This window comes from Carettochelys insculpta, chromosome 2 (assembly GCF_033958435.1).
Source record: "Carettochelys insculpta isolate YL-2023 chromosome 2, ASM3395843v1, whole genome shotgun sequence".
NCBI classification, from domain to species: Eukaryota; Metazoa; Chordata; order Testudines; family Carettochelyidae; genus Carettochelys; species Carettochelys insculpta.
Genome location: NC_134138.1, coordinates 261791892 through 261810090, shown reverse-complemented (window position 1 = coordinate 261810090; position 18199 = coordinate 261791892). Strand labels below are relative to the sequence as shown.

Genomic DNA, 18199 nt, shown 5'->3' with positions numbered 1-18199 from the left:
CCTCGTTGATGACAGCAGTCTTTCGGGTGTCACTGATGGCCTGAAGATCTTCAGTCAAGCCGGTCAGCATGGTCCGCACATTCCAGCAAGTATGCTTAAATTGTTGATGTTTCTCGTTTCTTGTTGATGTTCTTATTGGTTTGCCTGGTGCCCAAATTTCAGTCACTTGTCAGGTTCAGGAACCTTAAGCCTCCCGCACCCAGCGAGGCAGGTGAACTGTGGCGGGGCAGTATCCTATTGGCTGGGGGCTGCCCAGCTTGAGGCGGGCGGTGACTGTCCAGTGAGATGTGAGGATCTCTCCCACCGTCGAAGGCAGCCCCTGGCGCTCGTTCTCTACGCCAATCGAGCAGGAGCTTATAACCGGTATCTGTTGCCTCCCGTGTTGATGCAACGCTGTTCAGTGATGCCGGAGTACCTCTCCGGGTGTGAGCCTGGGCACTTATTATGGAGACTCTGGGCTGCCCAGACACCAGCGTCCCCCTCTCGGCTTTACTGATATAGTCCAAAGGAGAGGATGACCTCCACGTGTGGTACCAGCTCAGCTGCAGGAGTTGCTGGGACAGTGCCAGAAGTTGACACCAAACTGCCTTCGGACTCCACTCCGGATTTTCTGTCAGGGTTTACTCTCTTATCCTTTCTCCTTCCCAGGATAACCCACAAGGCAGTGGGGTGTGGAGAATGTAGTTAAGGATCACACTACTTCATACCTCCCCCCTGCAGGTGGTCCGCGCACTGAACACCCTGCTGCTCCACAGGCTCGTGAGGCTTGGGGACCTTAATGCTGCCATTACAGGGTTTGCTGGCATGGAGTTCCCCAACTGCTTTGGAGCACTGAACAGGACCCACATCCCCATCCCCGCCCTGGAGCACAGCGGAGGACACTTCATGAACAGGAAGGGCTACCACTCGGTGGTCCTCCAGGCCATGGAGGACAGCCAGGGCTGTTTCCAGGACATATATGTTGGCTGGCCTGGCAACACCCACGATGCCCGCGTTTTTAGGAACTCTGGCCTGTGCTGCTGGTTTGAGGTGGGAAACTACATCCCTCAGAAGCCGCGTCTACACGAGCCAGCTAGTTCGAAGTAGCTGTGCCAACTTCGAAATAGCGCCCGCCGCGTCTATACGTGGCGAGCGCTATTTCGAAGTTGAAATCGACGTAAAGCGGTGAGACGTTGAAATCGCTATCCCCATCAGGAGATGGGAATAGCGCCCTACTTCGACGTTGAACTAGGGCACAGGTAGGCGATCCGCATCCCGCAACATCAAAATAGCGGGCTCCTCCATGGCAGCCATCAGCTGAGGGGTTGAGAGACGCTGTCTCCAGCCCCTGAGCTCTATGGTGGCCGCGTGCAGCAGCCCCTTAAAGCTCCCCGCCCCCTTATTTTCTGTGCAGGAAGCTGAGAGCCCATGCAGGCAGCAGCAATGCCACGTGCAGAGCCTGCACGGACCTCCGCAGCCCGAAGGCCAAACCCTGCACCCCATGGCAGGCAGCCAGCCAGCCCCCCAAGCACCCCCAGGGCACCCCCCCAAGGGGAGCCAGGGCTCCCAGACAGACAGACAGTCTGGGAAGAGGCAGCAGGGCCGCTCCTGGACGGAGGCTGAGATCCGGGACCTGCTGGGGCTCTGGGGCGAGGAGGAGGTGCTCCAGGTAATGGGGAGCAAGAGGCAGAATGTGGATGCGTTTGCTCGGCTGGCCGAGGGCCTGGATGCCCGGGGTCACCCTGCCCACACTCCTGACCATGTCAGGAGTAAAGTCAAGGATCTGCAGCAGGGTTACACCTGGGCCTGGGACGCGGGCAGCTGATCTGGGGCCGCCCCTGCCACTTGCCCCTTTTTCAGGGAGCTCAGGTCCATCCTGGGCCCCCGGTACACCTCCTCCCCACCGGCCACTCTTGACACCTTGGCCAACGAGCCCCAGCATGCCCCGGAGACGGAGTCCGCCCCGGAGGCAAGCCCCGCACCCCAGGGGCCCCCCCAGGAGCCCACCCCTGGGACGCCGTAGGAGGAAGGACAGGGGTTCCTCCAGTGACAGGGGGCTCTGCATCGCCCTCCCGTCCCGCAGCTCCAGCAGGGCGTCCGCCCAATGGGTTTTGCCCAACTGTGGGAGCGGACCATCAGGTATGTACCCCCCACCCCCAGTGCACAGCCCCGTATTTAAGAGGCGGGGACAAGAGACACGCCCAGATGACAATGGCCCCAAGGACAGCAGTGGCGTGTCCCTCAGAAGAGTGCATCAGCCCCTGCCCCCCAAGCAGGACAGCGCCATGCCCCATCCCTGGGGATGGGGGGAGCGGAACCTAGGGTCCCCCAGGGTGGGAGGGGGTGGGACACCCAGCAGCAGCAGCAGCATCTCCCGGGGACGGGGAACCAGCAGCAGAGGGGGGAGGGGGGACAAGGGCCACGGGTCAGGGCCCACACTAATGGCTGTCTCCACTCTTGTTCCCCCCTGTGTTCCGCAGCTGCACCATCGGAGGGCCCAGAGAGCGCCGGTGAGGTGTCCATGGTCCAGGAGAGCCCACCGGGGCCATCCCAGCAGGCCAGCCCCTCGGCGGAGCACCGACCAGTCCCAGAACGAGGCCGACGGAGGAGCCACCAGCGGACGGCCACGGATCCCCAGCTGCTCGCGACCCTCCGGCGTTAGCGCGGTGCCTGCGGGTGGAGGAGCGGCGGCTAGAGCTCCAGGAGTGAGCGCTGGCCTGGTGTCAGGAGGCTTGGGGGGCCTTCATGCGCACCTTCGACCGTATTGTGCAGCACCTGGCCCCCCTTGCCACTCCGCCCGCCGCTCTGCCCGCTGCGCCGCCCGCCGCTCCACGTGCCGTCCTTCCACCGTCTGCCACCCTGGGGCCTGCCGCCGAGGGGGACCATGGGCCTGCGGACACCAGCCGGCTGTATTTGCCAGTTCTCCCGGCCCCCAAGCAGCCTCGACCAGGGCTCCGGCCAAGGCGTGGGTTGTGCCCCCCAGCACCAGGCGCTGGACATTAGGGTGCGGGGCCGAGGACGTGGCCCCCCCCCCCATACATATTCCCCCATTTGTTGTAAATAGTTTTGGTTGGACCCCTGTTTTAGTAGCTGCCCCCCCATGTAAATAGTTCCCCCCTTTTCTTCTGTTATAATAATATGGTTGCACTGTTTTGTTTGAAACAACATTTCCATTTATTTCAAAGAAAAGTGTGTGTGGGGGGTGTGCTCTCAGGTTCTCTGTGTTGTGGGCGTGAGGGCAGGGAGTGTTGTGGAGGATGGGGGCGGTGCAGTGGGTGGCTCACGCATAGCTGGCCCTGCCTGCGTTCACCCCGCAGCCTGGTCAAAATGGGCCCGCAGGGCCTCCTGGACCCTGATCCCACTCAGGGTCGACCTGGCGACTGGAGGCAGCGAGTGGCTGGATGTCGGCCCTGCCAGCCTCCACAGCCCAGCCCTGGAAGAAGGCCTCTCCCTTGCTCTCCACCAGGTTGTGGAGTGTGCTGCATGCACCCACAACCTGGGTGATGTTGGTGAGCCCTGCATCCAGGCAGGTGAGGAGACACCTCCAGCGCCCTTTGAGGCGGCCAAAGGTGCGCTCGACCACCTGGCGCGCATGGTTCAGGCGCTTGTTGAACCGCTCCTGGGTGGCTGAGAGATGGCCCGCGTAAGGGTGCATGAGCCAGGGCCGGAGGGGGTACGCCGCGTCTGCAACGACACAGAGGGGCATGGTGGTGTCCCCCACAGGGATCTCCCGCTGGGGGATGTAGGTCCCTGCCTCCAGCCGTCGGCACAGGCCCGAATTTCTGAACACCCGGGCGTCATGGGTGCTGCCAGGCCAGCCAACATAAATGTCCAGGAAGTGGCCCCGGCTGTCCACCAAGGCCTGGAGGACCATGGAATGGTATCCCTTCCTATTGAGGAAGCGTCCTCCGCTGTGCTCCGGGGCACGGATGGGGATACGGGTCCCATCCAGAGCCCCAAAGCAATCTGGGAAGCCCAGGCTGGCAAACCCCACGATGGCAGCATCCGGGTCCCCAAGCCACACGAGCCTGTGGAGGAGCAGGGCATTGATTGTGCGGACGACCTGCAGGGGAAGGACATGGGAGAGCATTGGTGAGGGGTGTGCAGGGTGTGTCTGGCCCTCCACCCCTGGGCTCCCCCCCCCCAAGGGCTCCCCCCCCGGGCTCCTCTTACCTCCATGAGGACAGCCCCGACGGTGGCCTTGCCCACACCAAACTGCTGCCCTACGGATCGGTAGCTGTCTGGAGTGGCCAGCTTCCAGACAGCGATGCCGACCCGTTTCTCGAGGGTGAGGGCACATCGCATAGGGGTGTCCTGGTGCCATAAGGCAGGGGTGAGCCACTGGCAGATCTCCAGGAATGTCTGCCAGCTCATTTGGAAGTTCCGGAGTCAGCGGTCATTGTCCCACTCGCTGAACACCAGCTGCTCCCACCAGTCAGTGCTCGTGGGGTAGCTCCACAGCCGGCGGCATGTGCAGCGGGGGGGCCTGGGAGGGCAGCAAGGTCTGGGGCTGCTTCTTCCTCCCCTGGGGGCAGCTCATCTTTCTCAAATAAAAGATGGTCAGCTGCCTCCTGCATGGCACTGAGCAGAGCAAGCACTGCTCCTCCAGGGGCGGGTGTGTGGACCTCTGGCGGTGGCTGCTGCTGCTGCTGCTGGGGGTCCAGGCTGCTTCCACGGGGTGTGCGTGCTTGTGGCTCTGCAGACCGCGTGCTGTGCAGGCTGCGTGTGTCTGGGAGGGGCCCTTTAAGGGAACGGCTTGCTGTTCCCCCCGAAGTGCTAGTCCGCCCTGTGACCCTGTCTGCAGCTGTTCCTGGCACCCTTATTTTGATTTGGGCTGCTATGGGCTACGTCTACACGTGAAGCCTACATCAAAGTAGCCTATTTCGATGAATAACGTCTACACGTCCTCCAGGGCTGGCAACGTCGATGTTCAACATCGATGTTGCGCAGCACCACATCGAAATAGGCGCTGCGAGGGAACGTCTACACGCCACAGTAGCACACATCGAAATAAGGGTGCCAGGCACAGCTGCAGACAGGGTCACAGGGCGGACTCAACAGCCAGCCGCTCCCTTAAAGGGCCCCTCCCAGACACACTTACTAAACAGCACAAGATCCACAGAGCCGACAACGAGTTGCAGACCCTGTGCATGCAGCATGAATCCCCCGCTGCAGCAGCAGCAGCCAGAAGCCCTGGGCTAAAGGCTGCTGCACACGGTGACCATAGAGCCCCGCATGGGCTGGAGAGACAGCGTCTCTCAACCCTCCAGCTGATGGCTGCCATGGAGGACCCCAAAATTTCGACGTTGCGGGACGCAGATCGTCTACACGGTCCCTACTTCGATGTTGAACGTCGAAGTTGGGCGCTATTCCGATCCCCTGATGAGGTTAGCGACTTCGACGTCTCGCCGCCTAACGTCGAAGTTAACTTCGAAATAGCGCCCGACGCGTGTAGCCGCGACGGGTGCTATTTTGAAGTTAGTGCCGCTACTTCGAAGTAGCGTGCACGTGTAGACACAGCCATGGTGTGTAGATGCTCCCCTGCAGCGCCTACTTCGATGTAGTGCTGCCCAACGTTGACGTTGAACGTCGACGGCACCAGCCCTGGAGGACGTGTAGATGCTATTCATCGAAATAGCTTATTTCGATTTCGCTACATCGAAATAAGCTATTTTGATATAGCCAGAGTCTCCCTCCGGGGTTCGCCACCGTACCCCTCTGCCTTCTGCCTACCCCCTCCAGCCCTGGCTTATGTACCCCTACACAGGCAACCTCAGTGCTAGCCAGTAGGGGTTCAACACCCAGCTAAACCATGCACACCAGGTGGTTGAGCGGGCTTTCAGCTGCTTCAAAGGCTGCTGGCAGCGCCTTCTCACCTGCCAGGACATGGGTCTCACCAGCATCCCCCAGGTTTTGGGCACATGCTGCATGCTCCACAACCTGGTGGAGAGCAAGGGGGAGGCCTTCATGCAGAGATGCGCTGCGGAGGCCGGCACAGCTTACCCCCAGCCAGCCGCTGCCCCGAGCTGCCAGGCTGACCACAAGGGGATCCGGGTCCAAGAGGCCCTGTGGGCCCGTTTCGACCAGGCTGCGGGGTGAGCGCTGGCGCGGCCATCCCTGGCAGGCCACTCACTTCCCCCACCACCCACACTACCGTGCCCTAAGTCCACACGAGAAGCGTGTTTTTTTTAAAATAAACCTGAATAATTATTTAACCAACCAAACTGCTGATCAGTCATCAATTTCAACAGAAACGAACATGGGGGAAATATGTTCATTGGGGGGGACAACTACTAAAGGTGGGGTGGGACACAACTATTTATAAGGAGGTGGGGGGAACTATGTACAGTAGAGGGGGGCCTGAGTGGCCCAGTCCTTGGCCCCTATAGTCCTTCAGCTGGCATGGGGGGGCGCTACCCACGCCTGGGTCAGAGTACTCCTCGAGGCTGAGTGGGGGCTGGGAGGACTAGCAAATATGGCCAGGTCCCTCCTCAGTGGGCTCCAGTGCATGGGTGCAGCAGCCGGTCAGCGATCCTCTTGAGGTCCAGCGGTGCGGTCAAAAGTCCACATGAAGGACCCCCAGGCCAGCGCTCACTCCTGCAACTGGAGGTGGCACTCCTCCACTTGCAGGTGGCACTCCGCCACCTCCATCTGGCGCTGGAGGGTGGCGAGGACCTGGGGCTCAGCGGTTGCCTGTGGCTGGCTCTGGCGCTGGCGGGCGTGTCCTGGGGCTGGTCCCTGCTCCATCATCTGGCTGCCATGGCGCAACGTCCCTGGCGGGCTGTCCGGACGATGGATATGGCAGCGCTGTCATACCCCTCATATGGCGCAGCTGTGGAAAGAGCAGGGAACAGAGAGGACAGCCATTAGTCTGGGCCCTGTCCCCCAGCCATGGGTTTGATGTCCCTGTGGGTGACCCCTTTTGGGGGTTCAGCTCCCCCTACCCTCCCAGGGATGGGGTGTAGCGCTGTCTGTGAAGGCAGGTGCTGACGGACCCTGGAGGCCGTGCCACTGTCCTGGGGCCATGGGCTGGCTGGGCCATGGTGGGCCGGGGTCGGCTTGGTGAGGGGGGGCCTGGTCGTGTGTCTTGCCCCAGCCCCATAACCCAGGGGTGTGTGCATGTGGGGTACATACCTGACAGTCCACTCCCACAGTCAGGGGACACCCGTCAGGTGGATGCCCTGCTGAAGCTGTGGGAGGGGAGGTCGATGCGGAGCTCCCAGTCTCTGGAGCCTTTCTCCTCCTCTGTCCTGGGGTGGGCTCCTTTGGGGGCCCCTTGGGTGCAGGGCTGGCCTCCGGGCCAGACTGCAGCTCTGAGGCCTACTGGGGCTCCTCGGCTGTGGTGTCAAGGCTGGCCAGGAGTGGGGAAGGAGGTGTACCGGGGGCTCAAGATCTCCTTGAGCTCCCTGTAAAAGGGGCGAGCTGTGGGTATGGCACCAGACTGGCTGGCCGTGTCCCAGGCCTGGGCATAACCCTGCTGCAGCTCCTTGACTTTACTCCTGACATGGTTAGGAGCACAGGCAGGGTGACCCTGGGTGGCCAAACCCTCAGCCAGCCAGGTGAACGAGTCTGTGTTCCACTGCTTGCTCCCCATTACCTGGAACACCTCCTCCTTACCCCAAAGCCCCAGCAGGTCCCGGAGCTCGGTGTCCGTCCAGGATGGGCCCTGCTGCCTCTTCCCTGCCCTTGGCTTGATGGCTGGGAGCCCTGAGTCCCCCTGGGGGGTGTGCCCTGGAGGTGCTTAGAGGTCTGGCTGGCTGCCATGGGGTCTGTGGGGCCTCTGGAGGGAGTGCAGGGCAGCCGCATGTATGTGCTGCTGCCTGTACACGCTCAGCTTCCTGCCACAGGATATCCGGGTGCGTGGTACTTTAAGGGCTGCTGCATGCAGTGACTGTAGAGCCCCCCAGGGGCTGCACAGCGCGTCTCAACCCCTCAGTTGATTGCTGCCATCGAGGACCCCGCAATTTTGAAGTAGCAGGATGTGGATCGTCTACGACACATTGAATGTCAAAGTAGGGTACTATTTCCATCTTCTGATAAGAATAGCGATTTTGACATCTCACCGTCTAACGTCGATTTCAACTTTGAAGTAGCACACGGCATGTATAGACGTGACGCGCTATTTTGAAGTTGCCAGCTACTTCAAAATAGCCGGCTAGTGTAGACGTGGCTTATGAGTTGTATAAAGAAGTATTTGCTTTGTTTTAAATCTGCTGCACCTGAATTTCATTGGGTGACTGCTCATCATTGTGTTATATGAAGGAATAAATAAAGCTTCCACATTCACTGTCCCCTCACCATTCATGTTCTGTAGGCCTTTATCATATCTCCGCAACACACAATTCGCTGTTCTTTTTCTAAGCTGAATTGTTCCATCTTTTTATCTCTCCTTATTTTGTAGCTGTTTCTAGTCCCTTTTGTTGCTGTTCTCTGCATCTTTTCCAGTTCTCTTATAATTTTTTGACATGAGGTAGTCAGAACTGCATGCTGTGTTCAGGACGTGAATGTACCATGGACTTGATAAAATGGCATTATATTTACTGTCTTTCCAAGTGATCCCCGCTATTGTTAGTTCTTTTGACTGCAACTGTACATTTAGAAAATATTTTTAAAGAACTGTTGATAAGTCCAAGATCTTTCTTGAGTGCTTAAAATAGCAGTCAATTTTGAGTCTAAAATTTAGACCCACATCATATGGTATGTACAGTTCAGATTATTTTTTCCAGTGTGAATTACTGTACTTTTATCAGCACTAAATTTCATCTGCCATTTAGTCACCCAGCATACTTAGATCTCTTTGTAGCTCTTCACAGTCAGCTTTGGACTTAATATCATGAGTAATTTTGTATCATCTACAAATTTTGTCATCTGTTTTCATCCCCTTTTCTGGAAAGTATATGGATAGGTTCAACAGCACAATTCTCAGTACAGATACTAGAGGAACCCTAATTTTTTTTTCTCTCTCTCCACTGCAAAAATTGATGCTGCTTCTTCGAGTACTTGCTCCTGTTGATTTCATTCTAGGTTTGTGCATATCTGTGTGCAATCATCAGATTTTTTTTCCTTAGCGATTTCTGTTGGGACAGCCATGGCCCCTCCTGTAGTGTCATGCCCGTTCACTGATCTGTCAGGCACTGCTGGCCCTGTGCCTTCTCCGTGTGTGGGGGTTTTTGTTGTTGTTGTTGTTGCTTTTTTTATCACTCTGGTGGTTAGTCGGAATGTCTTCCCTTGCTTAGGAAGGTCTTAGAATTGTTTTCTCCTTTAAACTGTGTGTCTTAATGCCTTGTTCAGTCTTCCGTAGTTAGTGTTAAGAATGTAGACTTTACACCCTGGGCAGCAGGAAGGCGTTGGCATTCAGTATAGCTGGAACAAAGCTGTTCCATAAGTCAACACAGTCAGTTGCTGCTATGGTGGATGGGGCAAAAAGTCATCCGGTGTCTGTTCAGATAATCTCATTCCAAATTATGGCCTGTATCCACTTCTTTTATAAGATGGAAAAGGTGCTTCATCTGACGATTGTGATGATGCACTCCAGGCACAAGTGTCACCAGCAGCCTTCCTGGTACAGATATCAATCTAAGAGATCTGTCAGGTTGCTACTTGGTTGTCTGCCCATACATCTGTGTCACCTTTGGTACTGACCCAGTAGGCTCAAAACGATGTTGGCTTTGGCAGAGCTGGGCTGCAAGACTGAACTCTAAACCCACTTCATTGATACTGCTTGTGGGTCACTTAGAATGCAATCAGCATGAACGAGCACTCAAGAAAAAAAAATGTGACCCCCCTTTTGTAACTGTTGCTCATTGAGATGTTGCTCATGTCCATTCTATTATCTGCTCCCCTGCCCCTTGTTTGGAGGTGTCTTTAAGAAGGAACAGAGAGGGCGTAGAACCACCAGTGCCTGATGTACCAGTGTATGGGCATGGCATTCAAGGAGGCTTCACAGCCAGCCCTGTGGAAACCTCTAAGGCAAAGATCTCTGAATATTGCACACACCTGGAATGGAATGGACATGATTAACACATCTGGAAGAACAACAGTTACAAAATGTGTGAAACTGTTCTTTTGTTCATACCCTTTCTTCTATATTTTAACCAGTTATTTATCCATGAGAAGGCCTTCCCTTTTATCCCATGACTGCTTAAGGCGTAAGAGCGTTTGGTGAAGGACCTTTTCAAGGGTTTGTGAAAGTCCAAGCATGCTGTACCTAGATTACTATTGTCCATATGCTATTTGACTCCTTCAGCGAGTTTTAATTGATTGTCAAGGCAAGATTTCACTTTACAAAAACCATGTTGACTCTTTCCAACCTACCATGTTTGTCTGCGTGCTTGATAATTTTGTTCTGTACTACATTTTAAACCAGTTTGCCCGGGACTGAAGTTAGGTTTATCTGCCTCTAATTGCCAGGGATCACCTCTGGAACCTTTTTTAAAAATTGCCTTCATATTAATTGTCTGTCAGTCACCTGGTACAGAGACTGATTTATGTGATAGTTTATATACCACAGTTAGTTCTGCAGTTTTGTATTGGACTTCCTGCAGAATTCTTGGGTGAATATTCTCTGGTCCCAGTGACTTAATATGTTGAATTTATCGGTTTGTTCCAAAATCTCTGCTAGTGACACTTCAGTCTGGACCAGTTCTTCAGATTTGTCAGCTAAAAAATACGGCTGAGGTATGAGAATCTCCCCTATATCCTCTAGAATGCAGACTAATACAAAGAATTTAGCTTCTTTGCAACAAGTTGTCTAGTGGGTTCACTTGCTGGCAGGAGTTCTGCTTCTGGTGTGCCTTTTTTTTTTTTTTTTTTAATTAAAAATTGCTCTTAGTTTTGTGTCCTTAGCAATTACTCTTCAGATTCTTTTTTTGGATTACCTTATTTTACTTGTACTATTGCAAGAGTTTATTCTCCTTTCTGTTTTCCTCACTGGGATTTGACTTAGTTTTTGAAGGATCTGTTTTTGCCCCAAACTTCATCTGTAACTCTGTTTAGTCATGAGGGCATTTTTGGTCCTGTTACTTGGAAAAAAAAATATTTGGGACTCACGTTTAATTTAAACATCTATTATGATGTTTAAACAAGCTTCCATGCAGCTTGCAGGTGTTTCACCCTTGTGATTATTCCTTATAATTTCCATTTAATTAACTGCCTCATTCTTATGTTTCCGCTTTTTTTAAATTAACTGCTATTTTGGTGGCTTTCTTTGGCATTCCCCCCACCCAGCATGGTAAATTTAATTACCTTACAGTTGTTGTTACAGGTAGTTCAGTGATAGTCACCTCTTTGACCAGCTCCACTGCCCCATTTCGGATTAAATCAAGAATTGCCTCTCTGTGTGTTTGAGGACAAGCTGCTCCAAGAACTAATAATTTAATATGCCTGGAAATTTCATTTCTGCATCCCTTCCTAATGTGATGTGTACCCAGTCAGAATTAGGCCAGTGGAAATCCACCATTATTATTGCATCTTCTTCCTTTCTAGCCAGTCTGTTTGAGCATTCCAGTCACCCTCACCATCCTGGTGAGGTGGCCAGTAGAATATGTCTATTGTTGCACTCTTACCATTCAATCATAGAACATCTGTCATACAGATTCAATGATAGTTTTATTTATTTAAGAGTTTTACTTTATTTGATTAGTACTTCTTTCACATAGGAGCTATGTCTACACTAGTCAGAAACTTTGAAATGGCCATGCAAATGGCCATTTCGAAGTTTACTAATGAAGCACTGAAATACATATTCAGCGCCTCCTTAGCATGCGGGCGGCCGCAGCACTTCGAAATTGATGCGGCTCGCTGCCACGTGGCTCGCCCCGACGGGGCTCCTTTTCGAAAGGACCCTGCCTACTTCGAAGCCCCCTTATTCCTATGAGCAGATGGGAATAAGGGGACTTCGAAGTAGGCAGGGTCCTTTCGAAAAGGAGCCCCGTCGGGGCGAGCCGCGTCAATTTCGAAGTGCCATGGCCGCCCCCATGCTAATGAGGCACTGAATATGTATTTCAGCGCTTCATTAGTAAACTTTGAAATGGCCATTTACATGGCCATTTCGAAGTTTGGGGCTAGTGTAGACACGGCCAGGGTGTGTCTACACTTGCATTCCTCTTTTGAAAGAGGTATGCAAATGCAGTAAATTGAAAATGCAAATGATGTATAAATTTGTGTACTTGGCACCTCATTTGCATATTCTAATTTCAAAAGAGCTTCTTTTGAAAGAAGAAAGCCAGTGTAGACACTGCTCTTTCAAAAGTAAACCCCATCTTTGAAAGAATCCTTCTTCCCATTAAATAAAAGGAAGAAGGATTCTTTCAAAGATGGATTTACTTTCAAAAGAGCAGCGTCTACACTGGCTTTCTTCTTTCGAAAGAAGCCGTTTTGAAATTAGAGTATGCAAATGATGTGCCAAGTATGCAAATTTCTCATTTACATACCCCTTTCAAAAGAGGAATGCAAGTGTAGATGCACCCCATTGGGCCTCTCTGCCCATAAATGCAATCTATTCTGACATTCCTATTTATAGATATTTACCATTACCATAGCCCATTGATTATCCTCATTCCATCAAGTTTTTGTGTTGTTTATTATATCAGTGTCTTTCTTTAAAGCCATACATTGTAGTTCATCCACGTTATTATTTAGACTTCTAGTTTTGTACGTACATACTTATGTGTCATCAATATTCAGTAACTTGCCTTCATGTGTTATTTTTAAATGGAACTTTTTTGCGCTTGACTGAGCTCGCAGCTCCCACCTGCACTTTACTAACTTCATGCCAACGCTGTTTTCTAGGATCCATTCCTAACTAATATCACTGCCTGAGCCATGTGCTTCTCTGCACCTTTTGGCTTTCTTTGGGCCTTAGTTTAAAAAAATCCTCCTTGACCTTTTTAAGCCTTGAAAGTACTATTGAAACTGACTTAACTTTTAATTATTCTTTTCTAAGAAGTTTATGTGAATTGTCATGTTTTAGCCTGTATCTATATATCTTAATTTTTTCCTCCTATTTTTGTATTATCCAGGAGCTATACCCTGCTTTTTGCATTCACAATGGAGGATCTGATCTAGACAGGTTACCTACTGCCAGTACCTGCATGAACTTGTTGAAGCTTCCTGAGTTTTATGATGAAAACCTTATGCGGAGCAAACTTCTTTACGCCATTGAATGTGCTGCTGGATTTGAGCTGAGCTGAGTTGAACTGAGATTTAAAGAGAAGCTCTGCAGAGAAACTACCCAGTGCCTACTCCATTAGCAGCACCCGTACCCAAGCAGATGAAGGGAAGTCAGTCTAGATTTCTGCAGCTCTCATTTCTTGTCAGATACCCTCAAATAAGTTTTGTTTTTCAACACAGGATTTCTTAGTTAGGTGTCATTAAACGTACATTGGCATTGCTTTATAACCCAAAATGCTGAATGCTGTGTGCAGTGGGGTTGGGGTTTGTGCCAAGCAATAGCACATTTAAAGCACAGTGACATCTCTGTGACATTAACCAAAGATGAAGCTTTGGCTTTGTGCTGTTCAGTTACAAATAATTTTACAAGTTGGCAATACCTTTGTGTGCAGGGCAGCACACTGGGATATGACAGTGCATTGCCTTCTGTTATGAGTATCTGAGGGAAGTTGATGTGAGCACATACCCCAGAGCTGAGCGTAAGAAAATGCTTATTACTGATAACCCCACATCTTTTCTTGTGGTAGAATTGTTTACAAAACTTAGTCTTTACAGACAAAATGGATTTGTTTTATACTGCTGTCTCTCGAGATGGTGGGCACTGAGATATAACATTGGTATTTTATTTGTGCTTTCTGAAATATCTTCAAGAAATAGGATTTGCATGATTATTTTTAAGTTCTACCTTTGGCCGTGTCATGATCAGCTGGACATTGGGGTAAACAGATATGGCTATCCATGCTTTCCTCTGTTCTGTTTGTCTCTCCTTTGTGCCTGTAAAGATTTTTTTTTAATGTATCAAACTCCTGTGGCATACACAGTACATACAGTAGTCATGACTTTGGAAAAAATATACTTGTAACAACTATTAAAAGTATTTGAACCAAAGCATAAGGCTTTATTTTTTATATCTGAAGCCTGCAGTATTCACATTCCTTCTCCCAGTCATTTCTCTTCATCTTTAGTACCATGGACGTGCTATAGTAACTTATCTTAATTTTTCTTTTTTGAGACTAAACATGTGGGAACATGTTACTTAAAATAATATGATTGCCAGGGGAAAACCTGGATTCATATGAAAGGAATAAGTTCTTTAATATTAGGTACATCACTGAGTCAAGATTTGTGTTCACTTTTAATTTGCATTTAATTAAAATAATTATAAGTCAAAACTATAAGATGCCTAAATATTTGCAGCCTTTCTGGTTTTAATAATAACTAATAAAAAAATCAGAATTTACAGACTGACTCCTGCTCACCTCTTACACTAAAACTAATTTGCTGTCACTGGATGTTCTGTTGGGTTTCATATTTAATAAGCAGTAACCAGCAATATACTTTTAAATGTAGGGAAACTGAGTGGTCTTAAGATGTTTACTAGTATCAGTATAAAATGTATAATTTCCTAATTTGGGTAATAAATGAAGTGTTAAAATACTATTTGTAGTCTTGGTGTACAGAAATAAAACCATTGTTTTCTTTTTGGTTTTGCTTTATGCTGTTTTCTTTATGTTAAATACTACAAACCCACCATATTCTTTACTTAAAAATTGGTTTCTTACTTATTTTTTACATAAATTATGGAATAGAAAACTGGAAAGAGATCTGAGAGAGCATCACTGCTTCCATTCAAAAGCAAAACCTGGACATTTCTTTTAGATAACATGCTTTATTTTCCAACCCAGTATTTGAAATGTTTTGAAATTATTTTTCAGTTGATTTTATTTGCTGCAATTTGATAGTGTTGTGTTCATATGTTGTAAAATGCAAATTAAATTTTTCTGTTAAATATTCACATTTCCAAGATAGTGTTTGGAGTCAAGCCACATAACAATGGTGGGTAATATGCACCTTTTGTTATTTCATGAAAAGACCTAACACATACCCATTTCTGGACATCCGTATAAGAACTACTGGTGGAATAGAGACTGGATAGGCAGGATATTACAGGACGAGGAACGGCATACTTTATAGAAGTGAGTATATCAAGATAAATATGAAAATAATATTGTTGCAGGAGAATGCAGCTACAGGCTTTGTAGTCCATTAAGAAATAGTCCATATATTAAGTTTCTCTAGGAAATTTAGTATTTAATCCTCAAACATTTTGGTTTTTTATACTGTTCTGTGCATGAAGGGTGAAATCCTGAAACTGCACTGAACTTCCTTTAGAAATAAAATTTTGCTTAAATGGAAGCAAAATTTGGTCTTTGCTCCCATTTATCTCAATGGAAATTTCACCACTGATTTCAGTTGGATCAAAATTTGACCCTGTATGTAAGGGAGAATAGCCTCCATTGTTAGTTAATTTAAATCACCTTTTTACTGTAAGTGCCGGGATCAGATCCTGATCACAAAGCTCCTTCAAATATCTCATTGATTTCAATGGGAAATTGATGCAAGCAGAATTTAGTCCTGATTTCATGAATGAGACCTGCCTTGAGAGAAGTCTGATTTGCATACCACAGTACATTGGATCAGTCCTGGTAGGGGTATTCCATGTTAACTTTCTGCTAGTTTGAGTTGGGCCAGGTTCAGAATCTCTTTTTCAGTACTACTGCACAGAACTGGCTGGAGCACACATTCAGTAACCTGGGAAAATCACACACCTCTGTAGGCAACACTGCCCTCTCGCAGAGTCCAATTGTAGAAAAGAAACTTTAAGGAGAGAAGTAGCCTGGTATTAATTTAGGAAAATGCTGCAAGCAGGATTCAGAAGCATAAAACTATAAAGACCCCACTTCAGATTACACAGAGCAGAGTGCTTTTGTCTCAGGATGTCTATCGTGCTCTTGGTCAGTGAAGACCCAGAATTCAGAGGTACATCTGTATGAGCTTACATCCATCCCTGGCAAGAGGGTAGGGGCACGTTGATTGTCCTGCTACCTGGACACTTGCTCAGGCATCAGCTGCCCTGCTGGCTGCTCTCAGCTGTTACAGGGGAGCCCCACTGCTAGTGTAGACCTGGCAGTCTTTTGCATCAGAGATACTGTCACAAAGCGGGCCTATTGCTTAGACCTGGTTCTCTGTGATTTCAGTTCTTTGGGTGTATAACAAGACTCTCAGCTGATTCTGAGTCAGTTCTTTTATTACATAGGGCAGAGAAGAAGAGTCATGGAGTATCTGGGACCCTCAGACTGGGCACACAACACCAGATATAAGTACCTGTCCCCACCCTCTGTCAATGCCCCTGGGCATTGGCACCCTCCTTTGCGAGTGCAGTTCAGTTGAGAGTGAGTCTCTCAATCAGGATATATCAAGCACAGCTCTGCTGCCGTTGATTCTCACAACAAGGATGACTTTTTAGTTTTGATCCAAAATCAGCCAAAAGTGATCATTTGGGCAGAAGAGCCCCATTATGCTCAACACCTAGCCAGGGTGGGTGTGCCCATGCAAACGAGGTCAGCTCCTGATGGCCTCTTCCCCAGATCAACACTAGATGTCATCAGGGAGCTCATTCAGATGCTGCTAACACCCATAAATAAAATCAGTTTACTGGCTCTGTTGGCAGAGGTCTAGACAAGTTTTTGGCATTTTTGAAAGCAAATCTAGTATCAGATTCCTAATCTGAACTGCAAAAGGGTTTGGAATTTGCAGGGAGAATTTTAGGAAGTGCAATGAGCTAATTTTGAATTTCAACTTGTTTAACAAAAACTATTTGTAAAATGTTGGTGAGCAGTGGTGATGGAAGTGATGTAGTGATTCGTACAGGATGAAAAATGGCACAATGCAGACAAAACAGGAAGGCTGTTTTTCTTGGGTCTGTTTTGTGAGATGAAATATTTGTTCTGTACTTATACACTTAAAGTTGTTTTGCATAATTATAAATACCTAAATCTGTGTGAATAATAGCTCTGATGTAAAAACTTAAATTAATATTTATCTATTTTCTATGATGATTTGCCATCAGTGGAAGGAGAGGGTGAAATGAATATGATGTGTAGACACTGGGCAGGACTTCTTTATTTTTATTGACCTTGGAATTTAAGAATAAAGGAGATTTTCAGAAACATTCTCTTTTGTTTTTAAAGTAAATCTGGTCACTTTCAGAACACATGAAATTTTCCGCCTTCTTCAAGTAGTGTCCCCATGGCTGGTCCACTCTGGGTGTTGGTGCATCCTTGCACCAGTGCTCAGATATTCTTCTATAACCAGGGTTTCCTGTGCCACACATGTGCCATACTGCCTCCTTGCGCTGTCTGGCATGGGCCCCTTAGTTCCTTCTCTGCCATCTTTGGCAGCAGACAGAGCTTCACTCACTCACTCAAGCACCCAAGAAAGACAAAGAACAGTTAGTTCTTCTTCGAGTGGTCGCTGTGGGTGCTCCACAATAGGTTCCTTCCAATAGGTGTTGGGCTCACCCGGCGCCGCAGATCGGAAATCTTCTAGAAGTTTCTCCTGGATCGCGCATGCGCCGGCGCACACCGCCCCCCTGTGCGCCTCCGGCCGCGTGCACGATCCGGTCCCCGCCAGTTCCTTCTCAACCGCCATCGGCTGCAGACGGAATCCACTCAGGCTAAGGCCAGAGTCAGATTACTTAGTGTTTTTTTTTTCCACGTGTGATTTGTTGTTTTTCGGTTATTTAAAAAAAAAAAAAAAAAAAAAGGGAAACAGGAGCGGAGAAGAAAAGAGCAGACATGAAGGCCATTAGGCCGCCCGCTGCCGCAAGCCGCTGATCACTCTTTGGGGTGGAAAGGCACGGATTAAGTGCTAAGTACCCTCTTAACAATAAAAGACTCACCACAATGGTCTCTTCAGGTTTTACACAGTGTGAGTCATGCCGTGAAGCTATGCTGGCCTCCGTGGGGCACAGCGAAGGCATCCGACGCCTGGGGGAATTTACAGGCTACCCAGCCGCATTCTCACTGTGCTCTGACCCCCCCTGCCCCCGTCATTGCAGAAACGGAGGGAACTCTCCCTGGCTTGATCCTTGCCGTGCACCTGCCGCGAGCAGGACGAGCGGAGCACACAGCTACTGACCACATACTCAGGCGGCGGCACCGTCACAGGTGGCACAGACCCCCGCGGCACCAGCGGTACAGGGGTGCCA

The 18199-nt window shown here is 49.7% G+C and overlaps 1 protein-coding gene across 5 annotated transcripts in view; it reads left to right on the top strand.

Moving 5' to 3' along the window:
- UBE3C (ubiquitin protein ligase E3C) overlaps nucleotides 1–17124 on the top strand; it is a 181985-nt gene extending 164861 nt beyond the window's left edge. For 2 of the 5 annotated variants that reach the window (XM_074985064.1, XM_074985065.1), the window contains one exon: nucleotides 12999–17124. In XM_074985064.1, coding sequence (XP_074841165.1) covers nucleotides 12999–13169 — 171 coding nt within the window. In that variant the 3' untranslated portion in view covers nucleotides 13170–17124. Of the gene's footprint in view, nucleotides 1–2459; nucleotides 3200–12998 lie in introns of those variants that run through there. The other 3 variants (XM_074985062.1, XM_074985061.1, XM_074985063.1) reach the window with 3 other exon arrangements.
- Nucleotides 17125–18199: the final 1075 nt, after the last annotated feature.